This window comes from Dermacentor variabilis, chromosome 3 (assembly GCF_050947875.1).
Source record: "Dermacentor variabilis isolate Ectoservices chromosome 3, ASM5094787v1, whole genome shotgun sequence".
Lineage (NCBI taxonomy): Eukaryota > Metazoa > Arthropoda > Arachnida > Ixodida > Ixodidae > Dermacentor > Dermacentor variabilis.
The window spans coordinates 168,380,992-168,404,267 of record NC_134570.1 but is presented as its reverse complement, the minus strand read 5'-3'; the positions used below and the strand labels follow the sequence as shown (position 1 = coordinate 168,404,267).

The 23,276-nt window shown below is 48.1% G+C and overlaps 1 protein-coding gene across 1 annotated transcript in view; it reads right to left on the bottom strand.

The window, feature by feature from the left end:
• The window catches only part of LOC142574311 (sodium-dependent multivitamin transporter-like), a 79,728-nt gene that overhangs the window by 11,722 nt on the left and 44,730 nt on the right, over window positions 1–23,276 (bottom strand). Inside the window, exons 6-7 of the mRNA XM_075683430.1 lie at window positions 16,438–16,538; window positions 8,527–8,621 (exon numbers count right to left, since the gene is read on the bottom strand). Of these exons, the coding sequence (XP_075539545.1) occupies window positions 8,527–8,621; window positions 16,438–16,538 (196 nt within the window). The remainder of the gene's footprint in view (window positions 1–8,526; window positions 8,622–16,437; window positions 16,539–23,276) is intronic.

The following is a 23,276-nucleotide window of genomic DNA, read 5'->3' as shown; positions in this document are numbered from 1 at the left end:
CCTGCCTCAATTTTAACATGACCCAGCTAGTTTCTGAAGCAACACGTGTTTCGCAGGATACATGCAATATCTTAGATCTAATATTAACCGACAACCCCGAAAGCCTATCATACATCCATTATCTCAATGAAATCAGCGACCGCAAAGTAATTCATGCCGGCTTTTCTTTTCGACCAACAAAGTGCGAATGTACAAGAAAACGATACAGCTGTATGACAAAGGTGATTATGAAGCGATAAATGAGGGCCTTAGCACATTTTTTCCCACCATCTGAGACAACTTTCCACCACCATAATGTTGACGCCAATTGGACACGTTTTAAAGAAAAGCTGAAGGAATTTTAAAAGAAATTATGGTGTTTTACGTGCCAAAACCACTTTCTGATTATGAGGAACGCCGTAATGGAGGACTCCGGAAATTTCGACCACCTGGGATTCTTTAACGTGCACCTAAATCTAAGTACACGGGTGTTTTCGCACTTCGCCCCCATCGAAATGCAGCCGCCGTGGCCGGGATTCGATCCCGCTACCTCGTGCTCAGCAGCCCAACACCATAGTGAATGAATTAACCAATAAATATGTACCTAAAGTAAGTTTCAGAGCCAGTCGTCACAAACCACGCTTTACGAAAACATTAAAAATGCTTGAAATTAAAAAGAAACGTCTATTCCGGGTTGAAAAGGTTCGAGGTCGACCAATATCATGGGAGAAATATTATGAAGCAGTTAAAAAGTACCTTTCTACTCTACATCAAGGAAAACACTCTTTTTACCACTTAGAATTGCCCAAGCTACTAAAATATGTTCCCAAACAGTTGGGGAAAACACTGAAAGACGACGAACCGCGAGAAATTGTACTCACCAGTGACCTGAATGAAAGGATTACGGACGTGGACTGTGCGAACTTCTTCAACACCACGTTCGCTACTGTCTTTTCTGATGAAGGAACCGCACCCCCATGTTTACCTTTGCTTGACTTTCATTGTGACATGCCAGCGATAAATATTGTGAAAATGGAATTTTATTCATAATAGAAAATCTTAAATTGCCATCTTCAGCTGGAATGGACGAAATTAATACCAAAATCTTGAAAAACACCAAACACAACGTCTCACTTAATCTCACCCTAATTTTTTCACATTCCCTTTCTTCAGGAGTCATTCCAGGCGACTGGAGGACAAGGAAGGTCGTTCCTGTTTTCAAGTCAGGTAGCGAAAATTACCCACTTAATTACAGCCCTATCTCTCTAACAAGCGTCCCCTGTAAAATCATGGAGCATGTGATCTACTCCCACATAATAAATTTCCTTGACAGTAATCACTTTTTCCATCCTTCACAACATGGCTTCCGCAAGCGGTTGTCATGTGAAACACAGCTTGCAGTTTTTCTACATGACATCCACACTAACCTGGAGAGTAACATACAGACTGACGCGATCTTTCTTGATTATGCTAAAGCGTTTGATAAAGTGCCTCACCAACGATTACTTGCGAAACTCTCCCAGCTAAATTTACATCCTACTGTCTTAACATGGATTACAGAATTTCTTACTAATCGATCGCAGTACGTTGTTATTTATAACGACCTATCCACTCCGGTTCCAGTAACGTCAGGCGTCCCCCAGGGATCGGCTCTTGGCCCGCTCCTATTCTTAATCTATATCAACGACTTACCTTTGCATGTATCCTGTAATATGTGCATGTTCGCGGAGGACTGTGTTGTCTACCGCACCGTACTTAACACTTCGGATCAAATAACCTTACAAATTGACCTTACTAATATTTAAGAATGGTGTACCGCTTGGTTAATGACACTAAACGTTAACAAATGCAAAAGCATGTCGTTCACCCGCAGCCATAATCCTCGGACGTTTGCGTACATAAATAATAATTTCGCTCTTGAATCAACCGACACTTATAAATACCTCGGTGTCACTGTATCAGACAACCTAAACTGGCGTACGCATGTGCATACCATCATTTCAGCTTCTAAAAAAACTTTAGGTTTCCTAAAATGCCATTTGCAGAAAGCCCAAAAATCACGTAAAATTACTTGGCTACACATCCCTTGTACGACCGAAACTAGAACACCCCTCAGCAGTCTGGAATCCGCATCCAGCATATCTCATCGACGCTTTTGAAGCGGTACAAAACCGTGCCGCTCGATTCTTCCATTCGTCGTACTCATATGACATAAGCATCACGTCACTGAGATCACTATCTGGGCTTCCGGACCTCGTTTTACGTCGGCGCATCTCTTCCCTCTTTCTTTACCACAAATTCTTTCACAGTCCTATCCTTCATCAATCACCCTACATCACGCCCGCAGCGCGCATATCATACCGGACCAGCCACTCGCTGCAGGTTTCACGACCACGCTAACGAACACCAACATTTTTAGCCTCGTTTTTTCTTCGCATGGCGGCTGACTGGAACGGCCTCCCCCTGCCATTGTCGACATAATCTGCCCATCCGTATTTTTACAACAGGTTACTGACCATCTCCAACTACATTGTGCATGATTTTTAATTATATATCTTGTTTGTATTTACATACGTGTATGTATGTCTACATATATAGGCTTTGATATGTGTGTATATATGTGTGAATATACTTCAATATGTATACTATGTATGTGTATATATATGCGTGCTTGAACTTGAATGTTACTTGAACGAGTGTAAATTCGAATCTTGTACCCACCCCTTACGTAATACACCTGAAATCGGGGGTCTTTATGGTAAATAAACTGAACTGATTTGAACTTCGCAGTTAACACGCTTTCCAGCCATCCACGAAGTTGTAGGTGAATCTTCGGGATGCTCATGCTTGCTACACACTGACCAAGTCGTCGGTGAATCTCTACAGCGCTCGCTATCTCTTTCCACAAGAACCACGATCGCTAGCAATGTCTTTGCCGGTCGACTTCCATGCTGTCCACTCCGCTGGTAAACGCGCGCAGGGAATGTGTACGCCGGCGAGCACAAAACGGATGGTGGCGGAAAGTGCTGCTGTCTGGTGCTGAAGCAAACTGTGAGATTCACAGGTACAATTCATTATGGTGCGCCCCTCGGATACGTACATTATAGAGCAATCTTAGCTAGATTGTGAAATTCGGCGTCTGATCTATTCACCGTTTTCTAAAAACAACAGGGAGGGAGAGTGAGAGAGAAAGGAAGTACAGGGAGGTTAACCAAATGAGGTTTTCCGATTTGTTATTCTGTCCTGGGGTGAGGGAAATTGGGGCTGAAAAAAGAAGAGAGAGAGAGAACAAGAAAGCAGTGATAGGAAGAGCAACGACACTATAATTTCTACTATGTTCTTGCATTACATTACATTAGGCAGAACCATTATGGAGAGTGAGTGAGTGAGTTAGAACTTTATTTAGGTCCTGAGGGGAAATCAATCCGGCGGCTCCACCCAGGTCGGGGCCGGTAGACAGAGTCCTTCGGCGACGGCCCGGGCCCTCTCGACAGCCATGAGCTGAGCGATTAGCTCTGTGCTTCTGAGCGCTGAGTCCCAGGAAGACTGGTCTGGAAAGTCCGTGCTCGCGTTGGCAGGGCACAGCCAGAGTATGTGTTCGAAGTTGTTGTATTCGTGGCCGCAGTGTGGGCATTCAGTAGGAAGGTCAGGATTGATCCTGCTTAGTGTCGTTGGTGTGATGTATGTCCTAGCCTGCAACTGTCTGTAAGTGACGGCCTGTGCTTTTTTCAGCTTTGGGTGAGCAGGAGGAAAAATTCTTCTTGATAACCTATGATTTGAAGTGGTATGATACGAGTGGGTCTTTGCTGTCTAGGTCCCTCCAGGCTGGGTTCAAGCGAGAGGGCGGACCACAGACGCGGAATGTGAGCTCTCGCGCCAGTTGGTGTGCCCGCTCGTTCGGATTACAGTCAAGATGTCCGGAAATGTTGCCCATGTGGGCCGGGAACCATGTGATGTGTGGGGACGTGAGGTTTTCGCCTCCCGTTTCTTTCAAGGAGATGGTGTTGATAACCGTAGCTGCATTCCTAGAGACGACGGCCGACGAGATGGTTCTAATAGCTGTTCTTGAGTCCGAGTAAATGACTGACGCTCCTTTGCAGCTTCGAAGGGCCACCGCGATGGCCATTTCTTCTGCTTCGTAAGTAGCCCCAATTGGAGGAGTCGTTCCGTGCTAGTGTATCTAGGGAGGCTTACGACCTTTTTCAATCCCGTTCTGATTAATGTATCAATTTTATTCAGCTCCGTCTTCTTCCAGTTGAGGAAGGGGGCGGCGTAAGTTACGTGGCTGATGAGGAAGGCGTGAAATGCTTTCATGAGGTTGTCCTCTTTTAGTCCGTCCCTTTTGCTGGCGACCCGTGATATCACCCTGGTGAAGTTGAGGGTGCTCTTTGTGATGCGTTTTAGTGCCTCCGCGTTGTCATTGCTGTAAGCCCCAATGACCATGCCCAGGACCTTGATTGTGTTGTACCTGGGGATGTTTCCTCCGTCGCTGGTGTGAAGGTTAACGGGGAGGGAGCTAAGGGGCTGTCTCAGCCTGGGGCCTTGTTTGCACAGAAGGAGCTCCGATTTGCTGGGGGAGAGCTTCAGTCCCGTGTTTGCAAGAAAAGCTTCCGTGGTGTCCAGCGCTTGCTGTAGGTTCTGCTCCAGAGTGCCTAGCGGGCCGTTCGTGGACCAAATCGTGATATCGTCGGCGTAAATCGCATGCCCTACCCCCGGGACTTTCGAGAGTTTGTTTGTGAGATCATGTATTGCGATGTTGAAAAGAAGCTTCGAAAGCACTGACCCTTGCGAGGTACCGATGTTACCTAGCATGTGCTTTCTGCTTCTGATTTGTCCGACGTTTATGGTGGCCGTTCAGTTATTCAAAGACGATATTACGAAATTGTGGAAATTTACTCCGAGATCTAAAGTGGAGATTTCGTTGAGGATGTGCTCGTGCCTGACCGCGTCGAAGGCCTCGGTTAAGTCGAGCGCCAGGATGCCTTTTACATCCCTGGATTTGTTGTCTATGACGGCGTTCCTGATGAGTAGCATGGCGTCTTGGGTGGAGAGTGATTTTCTGAAGCTTATGAGATTGTGGCGGAATAGGCCGTTTTCTTCAATGTGCGCTCCAATTCTATTGTGGATGGCATGTTCTGCGACCTTCCCGAGGCACGACGTAAGGGAGATGGGCCTCAGATTCTCGGCATGAAGCGGTTTTCCGGGTTTGGGGATGAGGACTACATTGGCAGTTCGCCATTCATCCGGTACCCGGCCTTCAGCCCATACCTCGTTAATTTTGCTCGTAATGATTTGTATGGCTTTGTCATCTAGATTTCTGAGTAGTTTGTTTGTTATTCCGTCTGGGCCGGGGGCCGAGTGTCCGTTTAGTTCATGAAGGGCGTGCGCAATCTCCGAAACTTCGAAAGGACGATCCAGGGATAGTTGAGCTGTCCCATTATACTCGCGTGTCGGGTCGTCCCACGGGACAGATTTGCGCTCTACTGGCAGGTAAATGTCTGGCAGGGCGTCAGCAAAGTCCCGCGGACTCGCGCCTTCTTTCGTGTGAAGATGAAAGAGCCTTAATTTCGATCGTTAGTCGGGCATAACTCTTGGTCGGTTTGTTGTTGTCGGCGAATAGGTTCTTAAGAAGGCTCCACTTGCTGCCCCTTCTCATTTTACCGTCCGTCTCATTACACACTTCGTCCCATTGCTGCGCATTCAACTTTCTGGAGTGTTCTTCGATCTCTATGTTGATTTTCGTTAATTTAGACCTCAGCCACCTGTTTAGCTTCTGCTGTTTCCACCTTTCTCTTAGCGCATTCTTGGCCTCCAGGAGGTGTGCGAGTCTGGAGTCCATGGCTGGCACCTCCAGATCCACGCTTATTTCTTTAGTGGCATTGGCCACCATAATTTTCAGGTTTTCCAGGAGCTCTCCGCAGGTTTCTTCTTCTTGGTCCGCATTGCCCCTCATTCTTCTGAAGAGGTCCCAGTCGACGTAGGTGTAATTCTTCGGAGAAGTGGGTGTGATGCGGACGTTGATTTCTAGGATATAATGATCACTGCCAAGGTCCTCTTGCAGGTTTTCCCACGACCCGTCAGCGTTTCTGAGGAACGTCAGGTCCGGGGTGGTGTCCCTCTGAACCACGGAGTAAGACATATAGGAGGTGAAACTCCCGTCAGCGCGAGCGAGCGCGGGCGACCAGATAAAGTCACAATTGTTGGATGCGCCGACGCTACCGTATACAGTGGCGGCACCATGCGGCGCGTCGTAGAAGCCGCAGCGGAAAAAAAAAGCAGCGGCCGGCAGGCGGCTCGGCGGCTCCGGCAGCTCCGGCTACTCCGTGGTAGAAGTCAGGCGCACGCGGCCGAACGGGAACAACCCGCTCAAACGGTTGCCCTGGCAACCGAAACGGCGGTAATTTCTCCCCATGCCGCCAGGTGCCGCCAGCATGAAAATATATCCGCGGGCTTGTGACCTTTACTGCTCGCCGCAAACAGCGGAGTTTGCGCTCCTAAATATTTCTTGCTCCGTGCTCTGAACCGAGTTGCCTCTGCGTGACGGAAACCTTGAGCCCGTGATGAGTTGCATGCCTAGGGTGTCCGCACACTCGGCAAGGTTAATTCCTTTCCTGTCATTGGTGGCGTAGCCCCAGACTGTGTTGCGCGCGTTGAAGTCCCCGGCAACGATCAGCCGCCGTTACATATTCAAAATTTTCGACCATAATACTTTAGTGAAGGTAAGTGTGGCGATGAGGTAAAAACATGGATTGAAAACCTCTTACATCCTGTGGACCCATTTCTTAAGAAAAAATGCAGAAGAGTCCATTGTTCAGCTTAATTTTCAACTCGTAAAGCCGTAGGACTTGAACACTCGTAAGGAAAAATGTCAGTACGGTTTTCGCCTTAAATCTTGAAACAAAATTTTCAGCCACCCATATGTAGCGCGAAGCTACAAAGGAAACCCACATGGGTGTTTCTAGACAGACAGCTTCGCAGTTTATGAAAATTGCGTCTTACTTTGGGATTTGAATACGGAACCAATGCCTTTCCGGGGCTGGATCAAATCCCTGCTCACGCCGAATTTATCTTCAACTGCGTAGCTTTCTATCTGAGCAACCAATTTGGATTTCCTATGTAGCTTCGTGGTACAGTTTGATGCAGGACAATCTTCCCCTGTATGAGACTTTCTATACCTTGAGGGATTGGGTAGAACATATGGCTAAAACAAGATCTCTGTGGCAAAATCAAAGGTCAAGAAACTGCTTAAGTATCTCTGACAATTCGTAAGGTATATTGAAGGCGATTTCTGAAGCACTCTATTAGTGGTAATATTTGTAACGTGGCTGAGTATGACAGCACCGAGGGTTGCAATGTGGGCTTGTTGGTAATGCATCTTCAAGGTGAGTACGGTAGCGCGATTCAAAGACGGGACAAAAGAAGACACAAAGGGACACACACAGCGCTAACTTCGAACACTGTTTATTATCGAAAACCAGGTCGTACTTATACACTCAGACAACATGAGTTACAGCCACGTGAACAGATTAACAATCAGAGCGATACATTTTGTGATATGTTAGGCCATGCGCAAAAATTTGAGTTCTTTTTCAGAGAGAGCCAATGATGGTTTGCTGATACATGACTCCTCTGATACATGCCCTAGGGGAGTCATGTATCAGCAAACCTTCATTGGCTCTCTCTGAAAAAGAACTCAAATTTTTGCGCATGGCCTAACATATCACAAAATGTATCGCTCTGATTGTTAATCTGTTCACGTGGCTGTCTCTCATGTTGTCTGAGTGTATAAGTACGACCTGGTTTTCGATAATAAACAGTGTTGGAAGTTAGCGCTGTGTGTGTCCCTTTGTGTCTTCTTTTGTCCTGTCTTTGAATCGCGCTACCGTACTCCCCTTGAAGATGACAGCACCGTTTTAAGGATGGCAGTTTATTTTCCTTAAATGTAGAAAAATGGTCGAGGCCAGTGTTGCAAATCGCTGTTGTCGTTGCGTATGAATATTTGTGAAAAGAAGATAACTATTCCTGACGCGCAAAGTATGACATAGTGAGGATTGCTACCTTTTACTATCATACCGCTAACTATATGTATGTACCTCAGTTAAGAACTCCACACGTGAGCGCTTAGAATAGGTTATATTGGAATATCTATTTTTTTACATGTTACTGAACGCCTCCAAGAAGAAACCAACATTACGGCAAGACCTTAGGAAGCGCGCAAATATCAGTTCAATAAAGGTACGCTAAGACGGTTCTTTGCCTTTGGGATCTTTATATTTGCCTAATAAAAGCTACCTTTATTCGGAATTCAGGCACTGATTTGCAAAGTAGCCATTATGTTAATTATAGGTATTGTTTTTCTGTATGCGAAAAGCCTGGGCTGTGGTAATGCATAGGTGCCAACGTCTGTTGTACTTAGGCATGAACATGTGCTGAGAACACGGACACCTTGCATACTAATTCTTTGGCGTCATAAGTGTTCAATATCTAAGGATAGCTTGGAATCGCAGGATACATTAACATCTAGTCAGAGAGACAACCGGCACTCACAATTTCGCTTCGGGGAATGAATCCGTGAATCACCCATTTTTCCAAGAACCAGGCGCTTGTGAGGTGCAAGTTTTTCTTGTACTGCTTGTGACCATCTGCATAGAGCCGTAATTATGCCCTTTTATTCATCTTCATCCATCCTTTCAGGAGGCAAAATGGTCAACATAAAGATAGAGATATTTTTCAAATACAATGTTTAGGTACCACAAGACATGATTGACCAAGGCCTTAAGCTTAATTAACGTAAAGCAGAGACCAGGCTAGGCTCCTGCAGAAGGCATGCTGACATCTTTCATCCGCCGCTACTGAATTAAAGGGCATGAAGTGCCCCTCAAGTGAAGGCTGCTGTGACCAGCACCAGATATGATGAGCATTTGACCGCTGTCCCTCTCCCGTTCCTATTATATGTGGCCTTATATTAGTCCCTTCACCGCACTGACGCCTTATCGTCAGTATCCGGCACGGCCATCGTTAGAGCGTGGCCTGCATCCAGAAGCATGTGAAACAGAATACGGGCGGATGCTTGGACTAAGGGTTCCTGGGCACAGTGCCATCATTATAAGCAATCAATCTTCCATTTATTCCTTAAAGAATTATTCCATGAGTATGAAGCGTGCTATAATGGTGGTAGGTCGAATACACACCGACCTCTAGTGAAGCGACGACTTGCATAAGCACAACGTGCAGGATAACGGAAGCGTCATTGATAGTTTACAGTTGACACATCGGGTGCGGAATAGGGACATGTACAAGGTGATTTTTAAAGGCTAATAGTTTGTTCTAAAGGAGTGTTGTGTAGTCGTACTTGCATAAAGCACCAGTCAAATTTTCTGTGTTTCTTACAGGAGTGTACGCTCTTATAGTAAGTTGCAAGGGATTTGCTTTTCTGCATTCGCCGGGAGCATAAACGACGATACATTGTGTGATATGGGGCATTCATTAATGGGACGCCGGGGCGAAACGGTAGTGGTCGCAGATTTTCAGCCAAATTTAGGTAACCACAAGGTTATGGTGATGGTGATGGTGTTGCCGCTTGCTAACGGACCACCCTCCTTTGCTAAAATCGCCCTTCGCACAAGAAAGGCGCCATTGTGGTGGTTTGAGACGAAGAAGCAAGATATGGAAGAATCTAAGTATCAAATTAGGGTAAGGCTGAAGACAACGCACACTAGCGCAATGAACCCTGAGCAACTGCTTTGTGTTTGTACGCGTGCGTACCACTTGTAGTTTGTTGTTGAGATTGAACCATATCGTGATTTCGGCATAGAATCAGTGTAAAAACGAAACGCACAGCGGCGTAGTAGGACCTTGCAAAAGCAGTACCTTTTTAACAGCGCACCTGGTAAAAATAAGAGCATACGCCCAGAAATAAGAGCATACGCCCAGAAAACTACGTTTTCTTGAACAAGGCACAGAAAAATTTCGCACGGCCTCAACTTTCTGTGAATCAGGTTGGATTCCGGCGGCGTTTACGAGATGGCCGAGCATGTTACTTTCACGGCGACTGAAGTGGCACTTAGAGGAGTTTAGCTGAAGGCCAGCCCAGCGAAACACGGAGAGTATGTTAATGAGGCGCCGCAGGTGGCTCTCAAAGTTTGGGGAAAACACAATCACATCATCGAGGTAACAAAGGCATGTAGAGCATTTCGAGCCGCGCAAGAGAGAGTCCATCATGCGCTCGAATGTGGCTGGCGCATTGCATAAACCAAAGGGCATGACTTTTAGTTGGTACAGACCGTCCGGTGTGACGAAGGCGGTTTTCTCGCGGTCCATCTCATCAACGCTAATCTGCCAACAGCCGGAGCGGAAGTCAATTGATGAAGAATATCGGATCCGTGAAGGCAGTCAAGAGCGTCATAAATGCGAGGCAGGGCATAAGCATCCTTCTTTGTTATCCTGTTGAGGTGCCATTAGTCAACGCAGAAGCGCCACGAGTTGTCTTTTTTCATTCTAAGACAACCGGTGATGCCCACGGGCTACTGGAAGGTTCAATGATGTCCTTGTACATCATCCTGTCTACTTCGTTTTGTATGATGACCTTTTGTGTTGCGGAGACACGATATGGCCGCCTATGAGTGAGGCTGGCGTCACCGGTGCTGATGCGATGCGTGACAGCAACTCTCTGACCCAGTAGATGGTCGTCCAAATCAAAGATATCCCGATAAGAGAAGAGTAGGTGAAGAAGAGCTGTGGTTTTCTCGGAAGGAAGGTCAGGTGCAATCATCTTGCAAACATCGTCCGTAGGCGTCGAGTACGAAGGAGTGGCTGACAAAGGTCCGTTGGTACTGAGGAAGGATTCAGAGGCCAAAGAAGAAATATCAAATTCTTCCAAAGGAGTGATATGCGCTATGGCGATACCGTGTGTCACCACATGCAACGAAAACGCAAAATTGAGAATCGGCAGGTGAGCGCAGTTCTCGCGGATCCGGATTAAAGTGCTCGGTAGGGCAATATTGCGCGACAAAACCACCCCAGTAAGCGCCGACACGAGGTACTCGCCATCAGGTACGCGAGGACAGGGCGTCAGGAGGACTTTTGTAGCCACCTGTGGAGACCGCCTTGCCAACTCAGCAGAACATAAGCGGTGTGAAGCCCAAATTGTTGCGTCGGCAGGAAGCGGCAGATCCAACTGTACAACACCTGTGGAGCAGTCAATTTGAGCAGAGTGTTTCGAAAGGAAATCGAGGCCGAGAATTAGGTCGTGCGGACAGTGCTCAAGGACTATAAATAAAACAACGGTATAACGGCCCCCAATGGTCACACATGCTGTGCACATTCCAAGAACAGGTGAATTACTCCCATCAGCGACTCGCACAGTGCACGGTACAGCGGGTGTCAGAACCTTTTTGAATCTTCGGCGGAGAGCAGCGCTCATAACTGAAAGCGGCGCTTCTGTATCAACGAGAGATCTAACAGGAACGCCATAAACGTCAATGTCCAGTAGGTTTCCACATGTAGGAAGCGTCAACAGAGGATTTGTGGGCCGGGTCGGAGTTGCAGCTTCACCACCGGGAGCTGCACCGCCTAGTTTCCCGCAGTGAAGCGACCGGTTGCAGAAGGGGACGGAGAGCGGTGAACGAGTGGCAAACGGGACCTGCGACCTTGCGGAGACGGGGAGCGGCTGGATCTTGTTGGAGCACTGTCGGCGTTGATGTTCATAGTCGTCGTATAAGGCGGGAAACTACGACTGTCTGACACTTTGTGGTAGTGACTCCGAGACGACCACCGAGTAGGCGACGTCCAGTGGTTGCGGCAATGACGGGCGATGTGTCCAATACCTGAACAATTAAAACACAAGGGTTTATCATTCGCTATTCGCCAGTCAGCTGGGTTGCGAGAGTCGCGGAAAGCTTTGCGCCTGCGAGCGAGCCGCCAGAGAAATCTGGTAGGTGTTTGTATGGCGGACCGAGCAGAGAGATGGAATACCAAAACTTGCTATTTCCTCCCAAACGGCCGCTTCATAAGAGAGATAGCGGGTGCGCTTTCCCAATAGTCAGAACGAACTGGAGCCGGAGCCATGTCCTCAAGCTCACGGCGAACGATGCGCGTTATATCTTCCGATCCTGTCGGCTGAACGAACCGAGGCGGGTTTTCACAAGAAGATGTCGCGGCGGTATTGCGCAATTGGTCGAAAGTTTGAGCGACGCGGCGGGCCTTCGCTTGTTCGAAGGCGCCGGTATTCCTTTATAATTGCATCCACAGTGGCACAATCCTTACACTCAGGAGATTGAAGGCATCGTCTACAATACCATTTAGTATGTGACCAATCTTCTCTGCCTTGGTCATGTTATCAGCCTTGCGACAGAGGGCCAGCACATCCTGTATGTACGCGACATCGGATTCTGTGGGCGTCTGAGCGCGCCATGCAAGTTCTTTTATTTTTTGCTGCCAGGTGACGACCGACAGCTTTCCCAAACAGGTGTCACATTTTTTCTTTGCAGACATCCCAGCTCGTTAGGTCAGGTTCATGTGTGTCCTACCACTGTTTCGCAGTTCCTCTCAGATAAAATATCCCGTTTGCTAGTTGCTAGTCAGATAAAATATCCCGTTTGCCAGTTGTTGTCGCGCACTCGCTCGTACATCGTAAGCCAGTCCTCGACGTCTGCGTTGTCCGTGCGACAAGATGTCCCCGGTCCCCGCGGATGAGTGAGAATGACCGTTGGCACGGGCTGCTGAGGCGTTGTCGCTTGTGTCGGTTGATTTGCCATTGTGGCGGCAGGTCGATGACGCTCCTTCGAAGTTCCGTGATTGTACCCTGCACCTTGCACCAAAATATTGCGGGAAGAAAGCAGGCCCACAAGCTTAAAATAATCTATAATTAAAGCTGGTGTATATGGCGTTCAGGCAACGGCCGTCTTCGTCCTCCTCTAGTTCGTGTGACCTTCTTTCCCTTCACCGTACCAATATATATATATATATATATATATATATATATATATATATATATATATATATATATATATCAGAAAAAAGCAGTTCTGGGTCCGGCTAAATATTCACAGTGAAGTAGACGCGCGTATGAAGCGGTTTATTGACGTTTCGGCCGGAGACCGGCCTTCATCAGAATACATTGCATGGTGTCAGTACAGTTAATATACATGTGCCTATCAACCAAATGAAGATACATTTACATGAAAAACGAATAAAATGGGCGAACAAAATGCATCCGAATTTTTCAAAGGATAGCTTACACGTGCATATACCGATGGCGATTGCAAACATATCTAAAATACACAGCATAAAAACACACCGAAATGAATTGTAAAAACCAATGGCCACGTGACAACAAAACTTTAATATGTGCTCAATATGTGCTATGTTATCAAGCAAACACAGAAACAGAAAAAGGGGAATAGCGACGTACTAGTAGAAGAAGGGACAAGTGATGGGCTACAAAGACAGGCAACTCAATTTTCCTACACACTCATTCATACCACACGCGACGATATCAAACTTATAGATAAGGAAGCATTCGCGGGCTTCTCTATCATAATTAGAACGAAATCCAGATTCAAGCAACGTGGCTCTCAGTTTATCAAATGAGTGGTCAGGAAGATGCACGTGTCTTGAGATGGGCAGGTTGTGCAACGTGTTAGCGTGGGATTTATGATTGTTAAAGCGGAATCTGAGAGGCCCTTCTGTTTGTATATATATATATATATATATATATATATATATATATATATATATATATATATATATATATATATATATATATATTCTAGCGTTTCTGATTTTTTTTGTCGAGCAATTTGGCTGCCGTTAGCTGGCACACACGGTACATATAACACGAATTTGTAGGTAGTATACGTTACACCTTTTCTCTCACAAGGTCCATGACATCGCCCCGCCACCGTTTTCGCAAAATTTAAGCTCATCATTAGATTTATTCTACCAGAACAGCAAGAATACGCACATTTAACGCTTTCAGCACCTCTGGTTGTTCTCTTCGTGGTATCGTGTGTTTTGAGTCCTAACGTTCATAGTCAGCTTTAAGAGTGACTTACGTTGTCAGTACCATTAATAACACAGTAAACGTTTCTGAAACAGTGCCTCTCACAGCATTACGATGATGGAGTCCAGCTAAATGATGTATTCCGGCTGTTGTATGCTATTTCTTTTTAAAACCTCTTTGCGTAACAATTTCGCAGAACGACATAACTGACACGGCACGCATTACTCGGGGAAAAATATATTTCCTCTCCTTCGTGCACCTACAGGAAATCATTTGTTCTGCTTGAAAAAAAAATCACCCACGATTATGGTACTCCATAATGCGAAATTTCAGCGCGGCTCTACACGAGTTTTTATTTTTGAATATACTGGGGCAAAGAATTTGTCATGGGCTTGCAGTAGAGTCGGCAGACGTCGATAACCTGATCTGCCGGTCAAGCGCGTCGGCTTGTACGCATGACTCGGCGAAGTTTCTAGTGTAACCGCTGGTGCCGCTTGGCTTTCTGAAAGTGCCACACAATTTGTGTCGCGCATACAATCTGATTACAAAACAATCGAAGACAATGACAATGTAAACAAGCGCGAACGAGACCAAAACAAGACAATGAAACTAGCGCGAGCGAGTGCTGACGCGAGCAGATGATAGTACGAAAGCAGCGGTCCTCCTGGACCAGATGCAAATGCGCATCGAGCAGTCGGGCGGACTCGCATGAAACCAGATTCCCGCGCTCAGGTCAATAAAGAGGCCGCTCCCATTGGTCTCCGCCGTTCGCGACTCGCGTCTTTCATCTGCCGCTCCGCGTACGCGCTTTCATTTTTCGCTGTTGTACTCGTTAGCTCAGTTATGCCGCCGCCGCCGGCACTCCCCACAGGGTTGCTCAATAAAAAGAACATGATTCTTATCAAGCTATACACGATGCACTGCAATAAAAGCAGAAAGCTCCGTGCGTGTTGGTGACGCTGGTTCCTTTTGTGTACAAGTCAGTTACTTTCCAGATGAAGGTGTGATATTCAACTCGCTAACTTATGTGTATTTATGTAGTTCTTTTATTCTCGCAGGCTATCAAATATTTAACGTGGAAATTATCGTCCTTGTGAAGGCCGAATGCGAAATGTTCTCGACTGAATTTGTCTGACCAAACCCATTTAATGAAGTTCAAGCTAAGTGCGTAAATTAAAGATTACAATTGAAACTGTGACCTGCCACGGTAGCTCAGTGTCTACAGAGTAACTCTGATGAGACAGAGGTTGTGTGTTCGACCACGGGCGCTGCGATCGTATTCCAATGGGTGTAGAACTCAAGAACGCCAACATACCGTGCAGTGAGTCTTGCACTGTGCAGTGACTCCCCGTAATCGAGAGTAGATGTATCAAATGGCAAACGGCAAAGGAGGTTTGTTGGAGATGATACTTGCCAAAATCTTATAATGGGTGTAGTGCGTGTTCGCGATGGAAAACCCCACCACACTACACCGCACCGCCCCATAATATGTGCTGGTCCATACGGATGATGGCCAGCTAGCAGAAGAAAACCTGGTGAAGGCCACATGACAGGCAGCCAAAGACGCCAGGGAGACAGGGCGCACTGCCCAGCTAAAAGAAGAATGAATAGAATTCTGTGATTTACGTGCCAAAACTATGATTTAATTTTGAGGCACGCTGCATTGGGGGACTCCGGAATAATTTTGACCACAAGGGGAACTCTATCGTTCCTCAGAGCACGGGACACGGGCGTTTTTGCATTTCGCCTCCTTCGAAATGTAGCCGGCGCGGCTGTGATTTCATCCCGCGACATTGTGCTTAGCAGCGCCAACACCATAAACGCTAAGCTACCGTGGCGGGAAGAAGCACCTGAAGAAGGCGCCACGCAGCGTGGCGCCATCTCGCGAGATGACGCGAAACCCGCGCCGCGGAACTCGTGGGCCGTTGGCTTTCAGCGCTCAGCGCCAAAACATTGCAACTAAGTCTCTAGTGCCGTATCTGCCTTTTGAACGCCGCTATTGGGAATGACCAATAAAGCTATAGCGTACTAGAAGTTACAACCTGAGTGATATTGTGAACAAAAATTATGAAGAACTCGGAAGCAATACTTTTACTAACTTCTTTGGGCACTTACTAGCCTATGTAATGCGGTTCTGTACCTAGGAATAGGGGCCAGAGACCACATTATTGTATGTTTTGTATGCTTTCCCGAATTATCTCGTATTGTTCTCTCAAACTTAACCGGGTGTTCTTGTTTGAGTGCCAGGATAGCGGCTCTTCCTTTTGGCTCAAGGTCACTTGAAAGTCGCCGACAACGACAGCTGCAAGCATTTCATGCTCATTAATGTTGTTCTTCAGCACATTGGACAAATGATGTCAGCACTTCCAGTCGATCGTGAAATTATGGAAGTTCGTTGTGTTATACGCATATATGACACGAGAAGTTGCACGCGTTAAGAGCTGTATGGTGCTTACCCGTAATTATGCTAAGAAGCAGTCCTATAAGAATTGTTACCGTCGTGCACAAGAGGTTGTTCCAGTAAGTAGAAATCATTACCACAGCCGCTTCGTTCCGTCTGAAATGAAAGAATGATTCTTCTCAGTAATTCAACAAATGCGATGAACAAATTCTTTATTAGCGGTAACTAATTACTTAATTAGGGAATCTAAATTAACGGCCAGCATTTCATATTTCACATGATGGCTGTTACGCGCCTTTTACAGAGAGGCTTCCATATATTATTGCACGAATACAACTAAACAAAGTCGCTTAAACTTAATATTTACGCCAGCTGAGGACCACTTAATGGTTGGACTATTCACCCTCCGTTTGGGGGAAGACCGTACTTTATCGCAAAACAAGCCTAACGCTGTTGTTAAAATGCAAGGAAAACGCTCGTCTCCAGCCTTCTCTTTATCTTGGAGAAATTTTGCGGGTGCAATTGTATTGCCAAAGCATGCTGGTGCGCAATTGTCCTCGCTTTATTTAGGTAACGCTCTTCTTTCGAACGTGTTTTTCCGCACTTCCCGACTAATGCCCACTATCATCATCCTTTGATAAAGTTTAACATTAGAGAAGAACACAGGCGATAGGGGAGATTTTGCTATACATAATCAAACGATAGGGGATTGATGCTATACATAATCAAACAAATAAAAATCTGCTAATTCACCTATAATTTACCCTATTATGTAATTTACGAACTCTAGGAGAAAACGCATTAATTTGTATTGTATCGCCAGAATGTCACTAGTTTTGAGATACGGGCCTGCAACATTGCCACGGCTAATGCCCTGTTGTCTCTTTTTTCGTTCTTTTTTTGCGTCTTTCAACCATACGTTGCTGTGAACATCTAAGCCAAGTTTTCCTGTCGTACGCGGTACGTGGGGAAAGAGATAGAGAGTAAACGTTTATTCTAGTAGAGGTTGTTTGTATATGGCGGGTGGAGCCCCTCTTCCAGGGCCCCACTGGTTACAGCGGCTCGCCGGATCTGGTCAAGATTCGCCAGTTGTCTTCCCAATTCCACTTACTCGAGTCGCGCCTCCCACGACCAGTTATGCAGAGTGTTGTCTAGCAGCGGCGAGGTGGCAGCCACCGGACGTAACGCGCACTGGATGTTATGTTTTCCAATATCGGTGTTCCTTCGCACCACGGGCATTTGTTGATATATTTGTCTGGGTACATTTTGCGTAGCCTGTATAAATGTGGGAAAGTGTTTGTTTGCAGGCGGTGCCAGTCCCGTGCTTGCCCCTGTCTAGTTCTGGGTGACGAATGGATTTGGTCCGCCTACTTAGTCGTTCAGCACAATGCGTTGGCGGGCTAGTTGGTGCGAATCCATCAATCCATGAATCCATGAGCGCCTTGTCCTGTCATCATGAATCATGAGCGCCTTGTCCTGTCGTCTTTCTTGTGTCTGTCTTTTTGCGCTAAACAAAGTATTCATACTTAGTCGTTGTAATTGAAGGATTTATCTTGGCGCATCGGGTGTCGAGGTGTTCTCGTGGGTGACGTGGCCCGCTGCTCGGCCTATCATGCCTCGAGCCAAGCGGTCCGCCCGTTCGTTCCCCGCTATCCCTGTGTGCGCCGGGCATCAGGTCATGCAATGATCCGTAGTGAGTTCCATAGCATGATCCATAGGATGAGGAAGACGCAGCATGGTAGACGCAGCTCCCCCCCCCCCAAATAAAGAGGCGGCAGGCGTCCTGCGAGCCAGTCAGCACGTAGGATGATTGGCCCTTAGCTTCCGCAGTGCGTATGACAAGGGCTATGGCAACCGCTTCGGCTGTTGTAACTGATTCCGTGTGTAGCGATGCTGCTGTGGATGTTCGTCCTTGGCTAGTCACGATTGCTACAAATGTATTCAGAGTGCCTGTATTATTGTGATACGAACTCATGTCTGTAAAGTAGGTATCCGGGCCGCTTCGCCGCCTTAGTAAGGTGGCTGCCCGCGCACGTCTCCGTGCCGCATGTTGGACTGGGTGCATCTAACGGAGGATTGGTGCCACGTGGATCCGCAGCCGGATTGCAGATGACAGTAGTATGTTTTGTCGCCACAATATTGTGGTGTCAGTGGATAGGGAAGTCTGTAAAACCGAGCGTCTCTGATGCGTCGTGTTTAGCCCTTCACGCTGCGCCATTAGTGTAGCCGTTGCATATTCCTGGAATCGGTTCGTCATTCCCAATTCGTGAAGTCGGATCGTGCTTGTGCTTTCAGGTAGGCCAAATGCTGCTTTACAGGCGATTCTTATGAGGTTGTCCGCATGTTCGATGTCGTTACGCCGCGTGGTTTGGAAAAGTAGGGCGTATGTTAGAAGACTAATGACGAAGGCGTTTATTAGTTGGATGGTGTCTCCTTCGATCATGCCTTCTCGACTGCGTGTAACTCTGCTAATAAGCCCGGTTACGCCCCGAACAGTGCGTCTGAGATTGGAGAGCGCTATGATAATGCTGCCCGTTCCTTTAATGCACATTCCCAGTACGCGCAGGTGGGATGCCCTCTTGATGGGCTCTTCCTCCAAGGTGAGCTGCAGATCCGAAGCCCTGGCCGCTCGGGCATGTCTAGGTCTAATATGAATGTAATCCGATTTCGCTAGAGCACACCTCATGCCTGCTCGCCTTATATAGCTTTCAATTGTGTTGATGGCCTGTTAGAGCGCGTCCTGTCGGTTTCCGTGAACGCGTAAAGATGTCTGGGAAGCGCCTGTGTAGGTGCGCTTGAGGTGCTCGAGTAGTTCTTGTTCCTGTAATCTCCTAAGAGTCGTCGCATGGCGTTAGTCGTCTCGGTGCGCATGCTAGTTGGATCTAACATGCACCGAAGAATAGCCCAGGTATTCCTGGTGCTGAGGGTGCTCCCGAGAGAGTTGCAGAAGCTGCACCAATTTTGATTATTCAGCTCTTTTTCATAGGTGTTAGCTTCGTTTGCCAGCAGGGCTATTTGGCGCCTACGTTTGCGATTACGTCGCTGCCGTTTCCAGCGTTTCTTTAGGCATCTGCGGCCTCCCAGAGGCAGGCGAGATGGCTGTCTACTGCTGGTGTTTCCGTTGTGGTCTTGATCTCTCTGATGGTGGCAGCATGGGCTTCCTTAAGGAAACTTGTCCAACCTGCTGCCGTGGCTAGAAATGAGGAAACAGCCTGTTGTGGTTCTCTATACCTTTTCTAATTAGTGAGCATGGCCATCCCTAGGGGCTGTCGAACTTTAGCCGTGTTAACACTGACACAAAATAGATAGAGATCACTACGTAGCGCTTTGTCTAGGTTACACCAGGTGACCCCCGTAACATTGCTGACAAACGTAAGGTCCAGTGTGGTGTCCCGGGAAACGCTGTTTCCTATCCTTGTAGGAATGCCTGGCTGCGTAATCAGTACGAATTTGTGGGACTGAGTTTCTCGTAGTAGGTTGAAGCCCTTGGCGGTGTCGCGCTGATGACCCCATGCGGAGTGCTAGGCGTTGAAGTCTCCGACATAGATTAGTCGGTCATTTGTTGACAGCATGATAGATACAAGACTTAAACTTAATGAAAAATCGGCCCTGTTATCTCTAGGGGGGCTATATACCTTGGTTATCAGGCACTTGGGACGACCCCTCTTAAATGGCCAAATGGTGAGTATTCGGTGGATTTCTACGCTAGCCAGAGTATGGGGTCTCGAAATGTTCAGTGTCTGTGGTTACGATGACCTTTGGATCTCGGTTGTCTGGGGCTAAGGCTGCTACGAAGTTTTCGCTTTTTTTTTCTGCTTTCAGCAAGTCGTCGACGTACCGTTTAAGATTGCGAAGCTCTGCGAAAAATAATTGCATTGATGCGCACATATTGTCTAGTTTCCCTTCCAGATGAGTGATGGGTGTAGGCGTCTGCGCTATAGGCTGCGTTCGTGATAGTGGTTTGGTCTGTGTTGGTTTGGCGTGTGTGTTGGACAGTTGTGCGGATGGGTTTGTTTTATGGGTTCCTGCGTGCGTCATCATGCTTGACATTTGTCGTTTATACGTTTCGAGTTCATTTCTCATGCTGTACAAGCTTTCGTTAAGTTGTCTGTTGTCCGCAACTATTTTCTTGTACTGCTCGTTTTGTATGATAGGTGTGGTTGTGGAGGACGCGACCACTGCCTAGCTTACCTGTGGATTTGTCAGAATGGAGACCGCCCTCGGTGCTTCTCTGGATGATCGTTGCGTCTGCCTTGCTTCTGCTCCCAGGCCGCGCTCTCGGTGCTCGAGAGCGGGATCTGCTCGGTTGAGGGGACGCTGATCTGGACCATGCGTTCACTCGGTGCGGAAATGGCGATCTCGTCCTTGCCTGTCGGTCGCGTTGGTCGCTCCTGTGGCCGTTTGTGTAGTCCGATTCCTCTTCCTCTGAGGCAAACCAGCGCGTTTTTTTCTGCACTTCACTGTGCTTGTCAGCGCTCTTTTTGGCTTGACGTGTTTTCGGTTGCTTGAGGGGTCGTTGGCAGCTACGGTGCCCGGTAACGTGGGTCCTCTCACATGAGGCACACTTTGGCTCACACTGGTGTCCGTCCACTGGGTTTCTGAGCCCGAAAATTTGGCACACTCGCAGGTCGGGCTGTGGACAGACGCCTGTCCGATGCCCTTTTCCATTACATGTTTCGCACACTTGAACAGTAGCATGGTAAGGATGACACAGGAGTCCGCCTGCGTCGTAGTACACCACCCGAGTTAGTGACGGACCGCATAAAGTAAGGGCGGCGCACTTTGTTTCTCTGATTATTCTTGCTTGGAGAAGTTCGACGCCTTCAGTCCGTATAAGTATGTTTGCTCTGATGGTCTCCGGTGGCGTTCGGGGTGGAAGACTGTGTATAACTCCTCGGATAGCTTCCTCTTAGGTGGAAGCGTATGCGTTAACGTCATGCGAACGTCAGTCGACAGCGAGGGTGTGGACCCGGCGTGCCTGCTCCGCGACCTCCTGACTTGATGTCGAAAGTATGGCGATATTGGAGCCTGGCTTTATACGGAGCGAAAATTTCTCACCTGTTATTTCGTACTCGCAGGCCGTGACGATCGCTTCGGCGAGGGCAGGCGTGCTGATTGTTTTCAAAGGCAGTCCATTGGGAGGTCGGATAACTATGTTGAAGTCGTCCTTAGGGAGAGGAGGAAGTGTGGTTATCCCTTTTCGTCGTTTCCTTTGTTTCGCCGGGTTAGTGCTGCCCGTAGAGTCCGTTTCTCGGATGCGCTCTCGCACCTGCTGCTTCGTTTGCCGTAGTGTCAGGACTGTCTGCCAGTCGTCGTCCGTCCGTTGGCGTCCGCTGGCGTCCCCCGGCGTTGTGGCGAACGGAGCCTGCTATTCTGTCTTCTGTCTAGATTTGTTAGATCCATGTTCTCTGCTGGTGCGTTCTCACCTTGCATTGTCCTCGTCATATGAAGTTCGCTAAGCGTTCCCGTAGCCATGCCCAGGCAGAACGGTTGCTGCCGTTCGCGTCCCTCACGCGTCGGAGCAGCACCGGCTGCTACGACGGACTGGCGTTGGGGTTAGCGACGCTGCCCCGTAGTCCGGGTCTGTAGGATCGCTGGGCTCCGCGAGCTTCACCCAGGGCCACGTGGGTAGCACACCCGTGTTTCTTGTATCCTCGTGAGCCGACTGGTATCTCGTTACCGTGGGTGGAAGCACTAGTCTACCAAAAAGCACATCGAAACGCAGAGCGCGATGCAAGCTGAACCGCGTTGCTGGGCGCCCCCTTGCGGCTCTCTCCGGTACGTGGAGCTCGCAAGCGGATCGCGAAGTCACCTACCTCTCAAACGCTCCCTTTTCAACAGAAGGCGCTGTTCTCACTGTCTTCTAGACACTATTTAGTCATCGGACGCACGATTTCATCATTCCCATAGACGGCTGCTATTGGGCGATAGCTGGCATAAGCTGCGGTCGGCTACATGACGTAGATACCGCGGCCGCCTCGGGGCACCGCCACGAGTCCACTGGCTATGCGCACTGCGGCTCGCTGAGGGCAACCGCGTTTGGATTATGTTTAGGGCGTCGTATGCACCACATGCGGAAGTCGTGGCGTCTAAGTTAACATCAAAAAAATGGCTGTGGCTTAGCTAAGGTTAAGCCCAGTATGCGAAGCATACTAGCCTTTATTTTAGTTGTTGAACCACTGTTTAGCCTGGTTAACTGCTGTTGCTTGGCTATATTTGGTTCGGCTAGACGAAGAAACAACTCATGCGTTACTCTGCTTCGCCTTCAAGAGTGGAACGTGACAGCGTTCCCGTCAACCCGCCAAGGGGTGTAAGACATTGGGCTACGGCGCAGCGACTACGCGCTCCGCATTGGACGCGGTGAGCGTCGAGCAACGCAGCGTTCGGCGCGGCAACGAAATGTGCGCCTGAGCAAGCGACGCACGCCTGAGCCTTAGAAACAGCTCGTTTCTAAGGCAACACCGCATTCACTAGAAGCGCTTTTGTACCGCTTTGAAGCATCGTACTCGTGGCTCAGTGGTAGCGTCTCCGTCTCACACTCCGGAGACCCTGGTTCGATTCCCACCCAGCCCATCTTGCAAGAGTTGAGCCAAAGCCACCTAGAAACAAGCGCAGCTGCTTATATACCGCCGCGAGCGACGGCGCGAGTTGGAGCCCCGTTTCTCCCCTGTCGTGACGTCACGGTGTCACGTGGTATTGAAGGCGACACCGCCGCGCCTGAGGAGCTGGGTTGAGCTCTAGTAATATGCTTCGCATAAAATGAAATTTGAACTGCGCGTCAGGGTGACATTTAGAAGATGGAGCATTGTGAGTACGCCCCACGGCAACGCAGCCTTTACAGTGCAACGCATTGAAGGAACAGGAGCACAGCGGACGCCGTGTTTGATTGCTAGT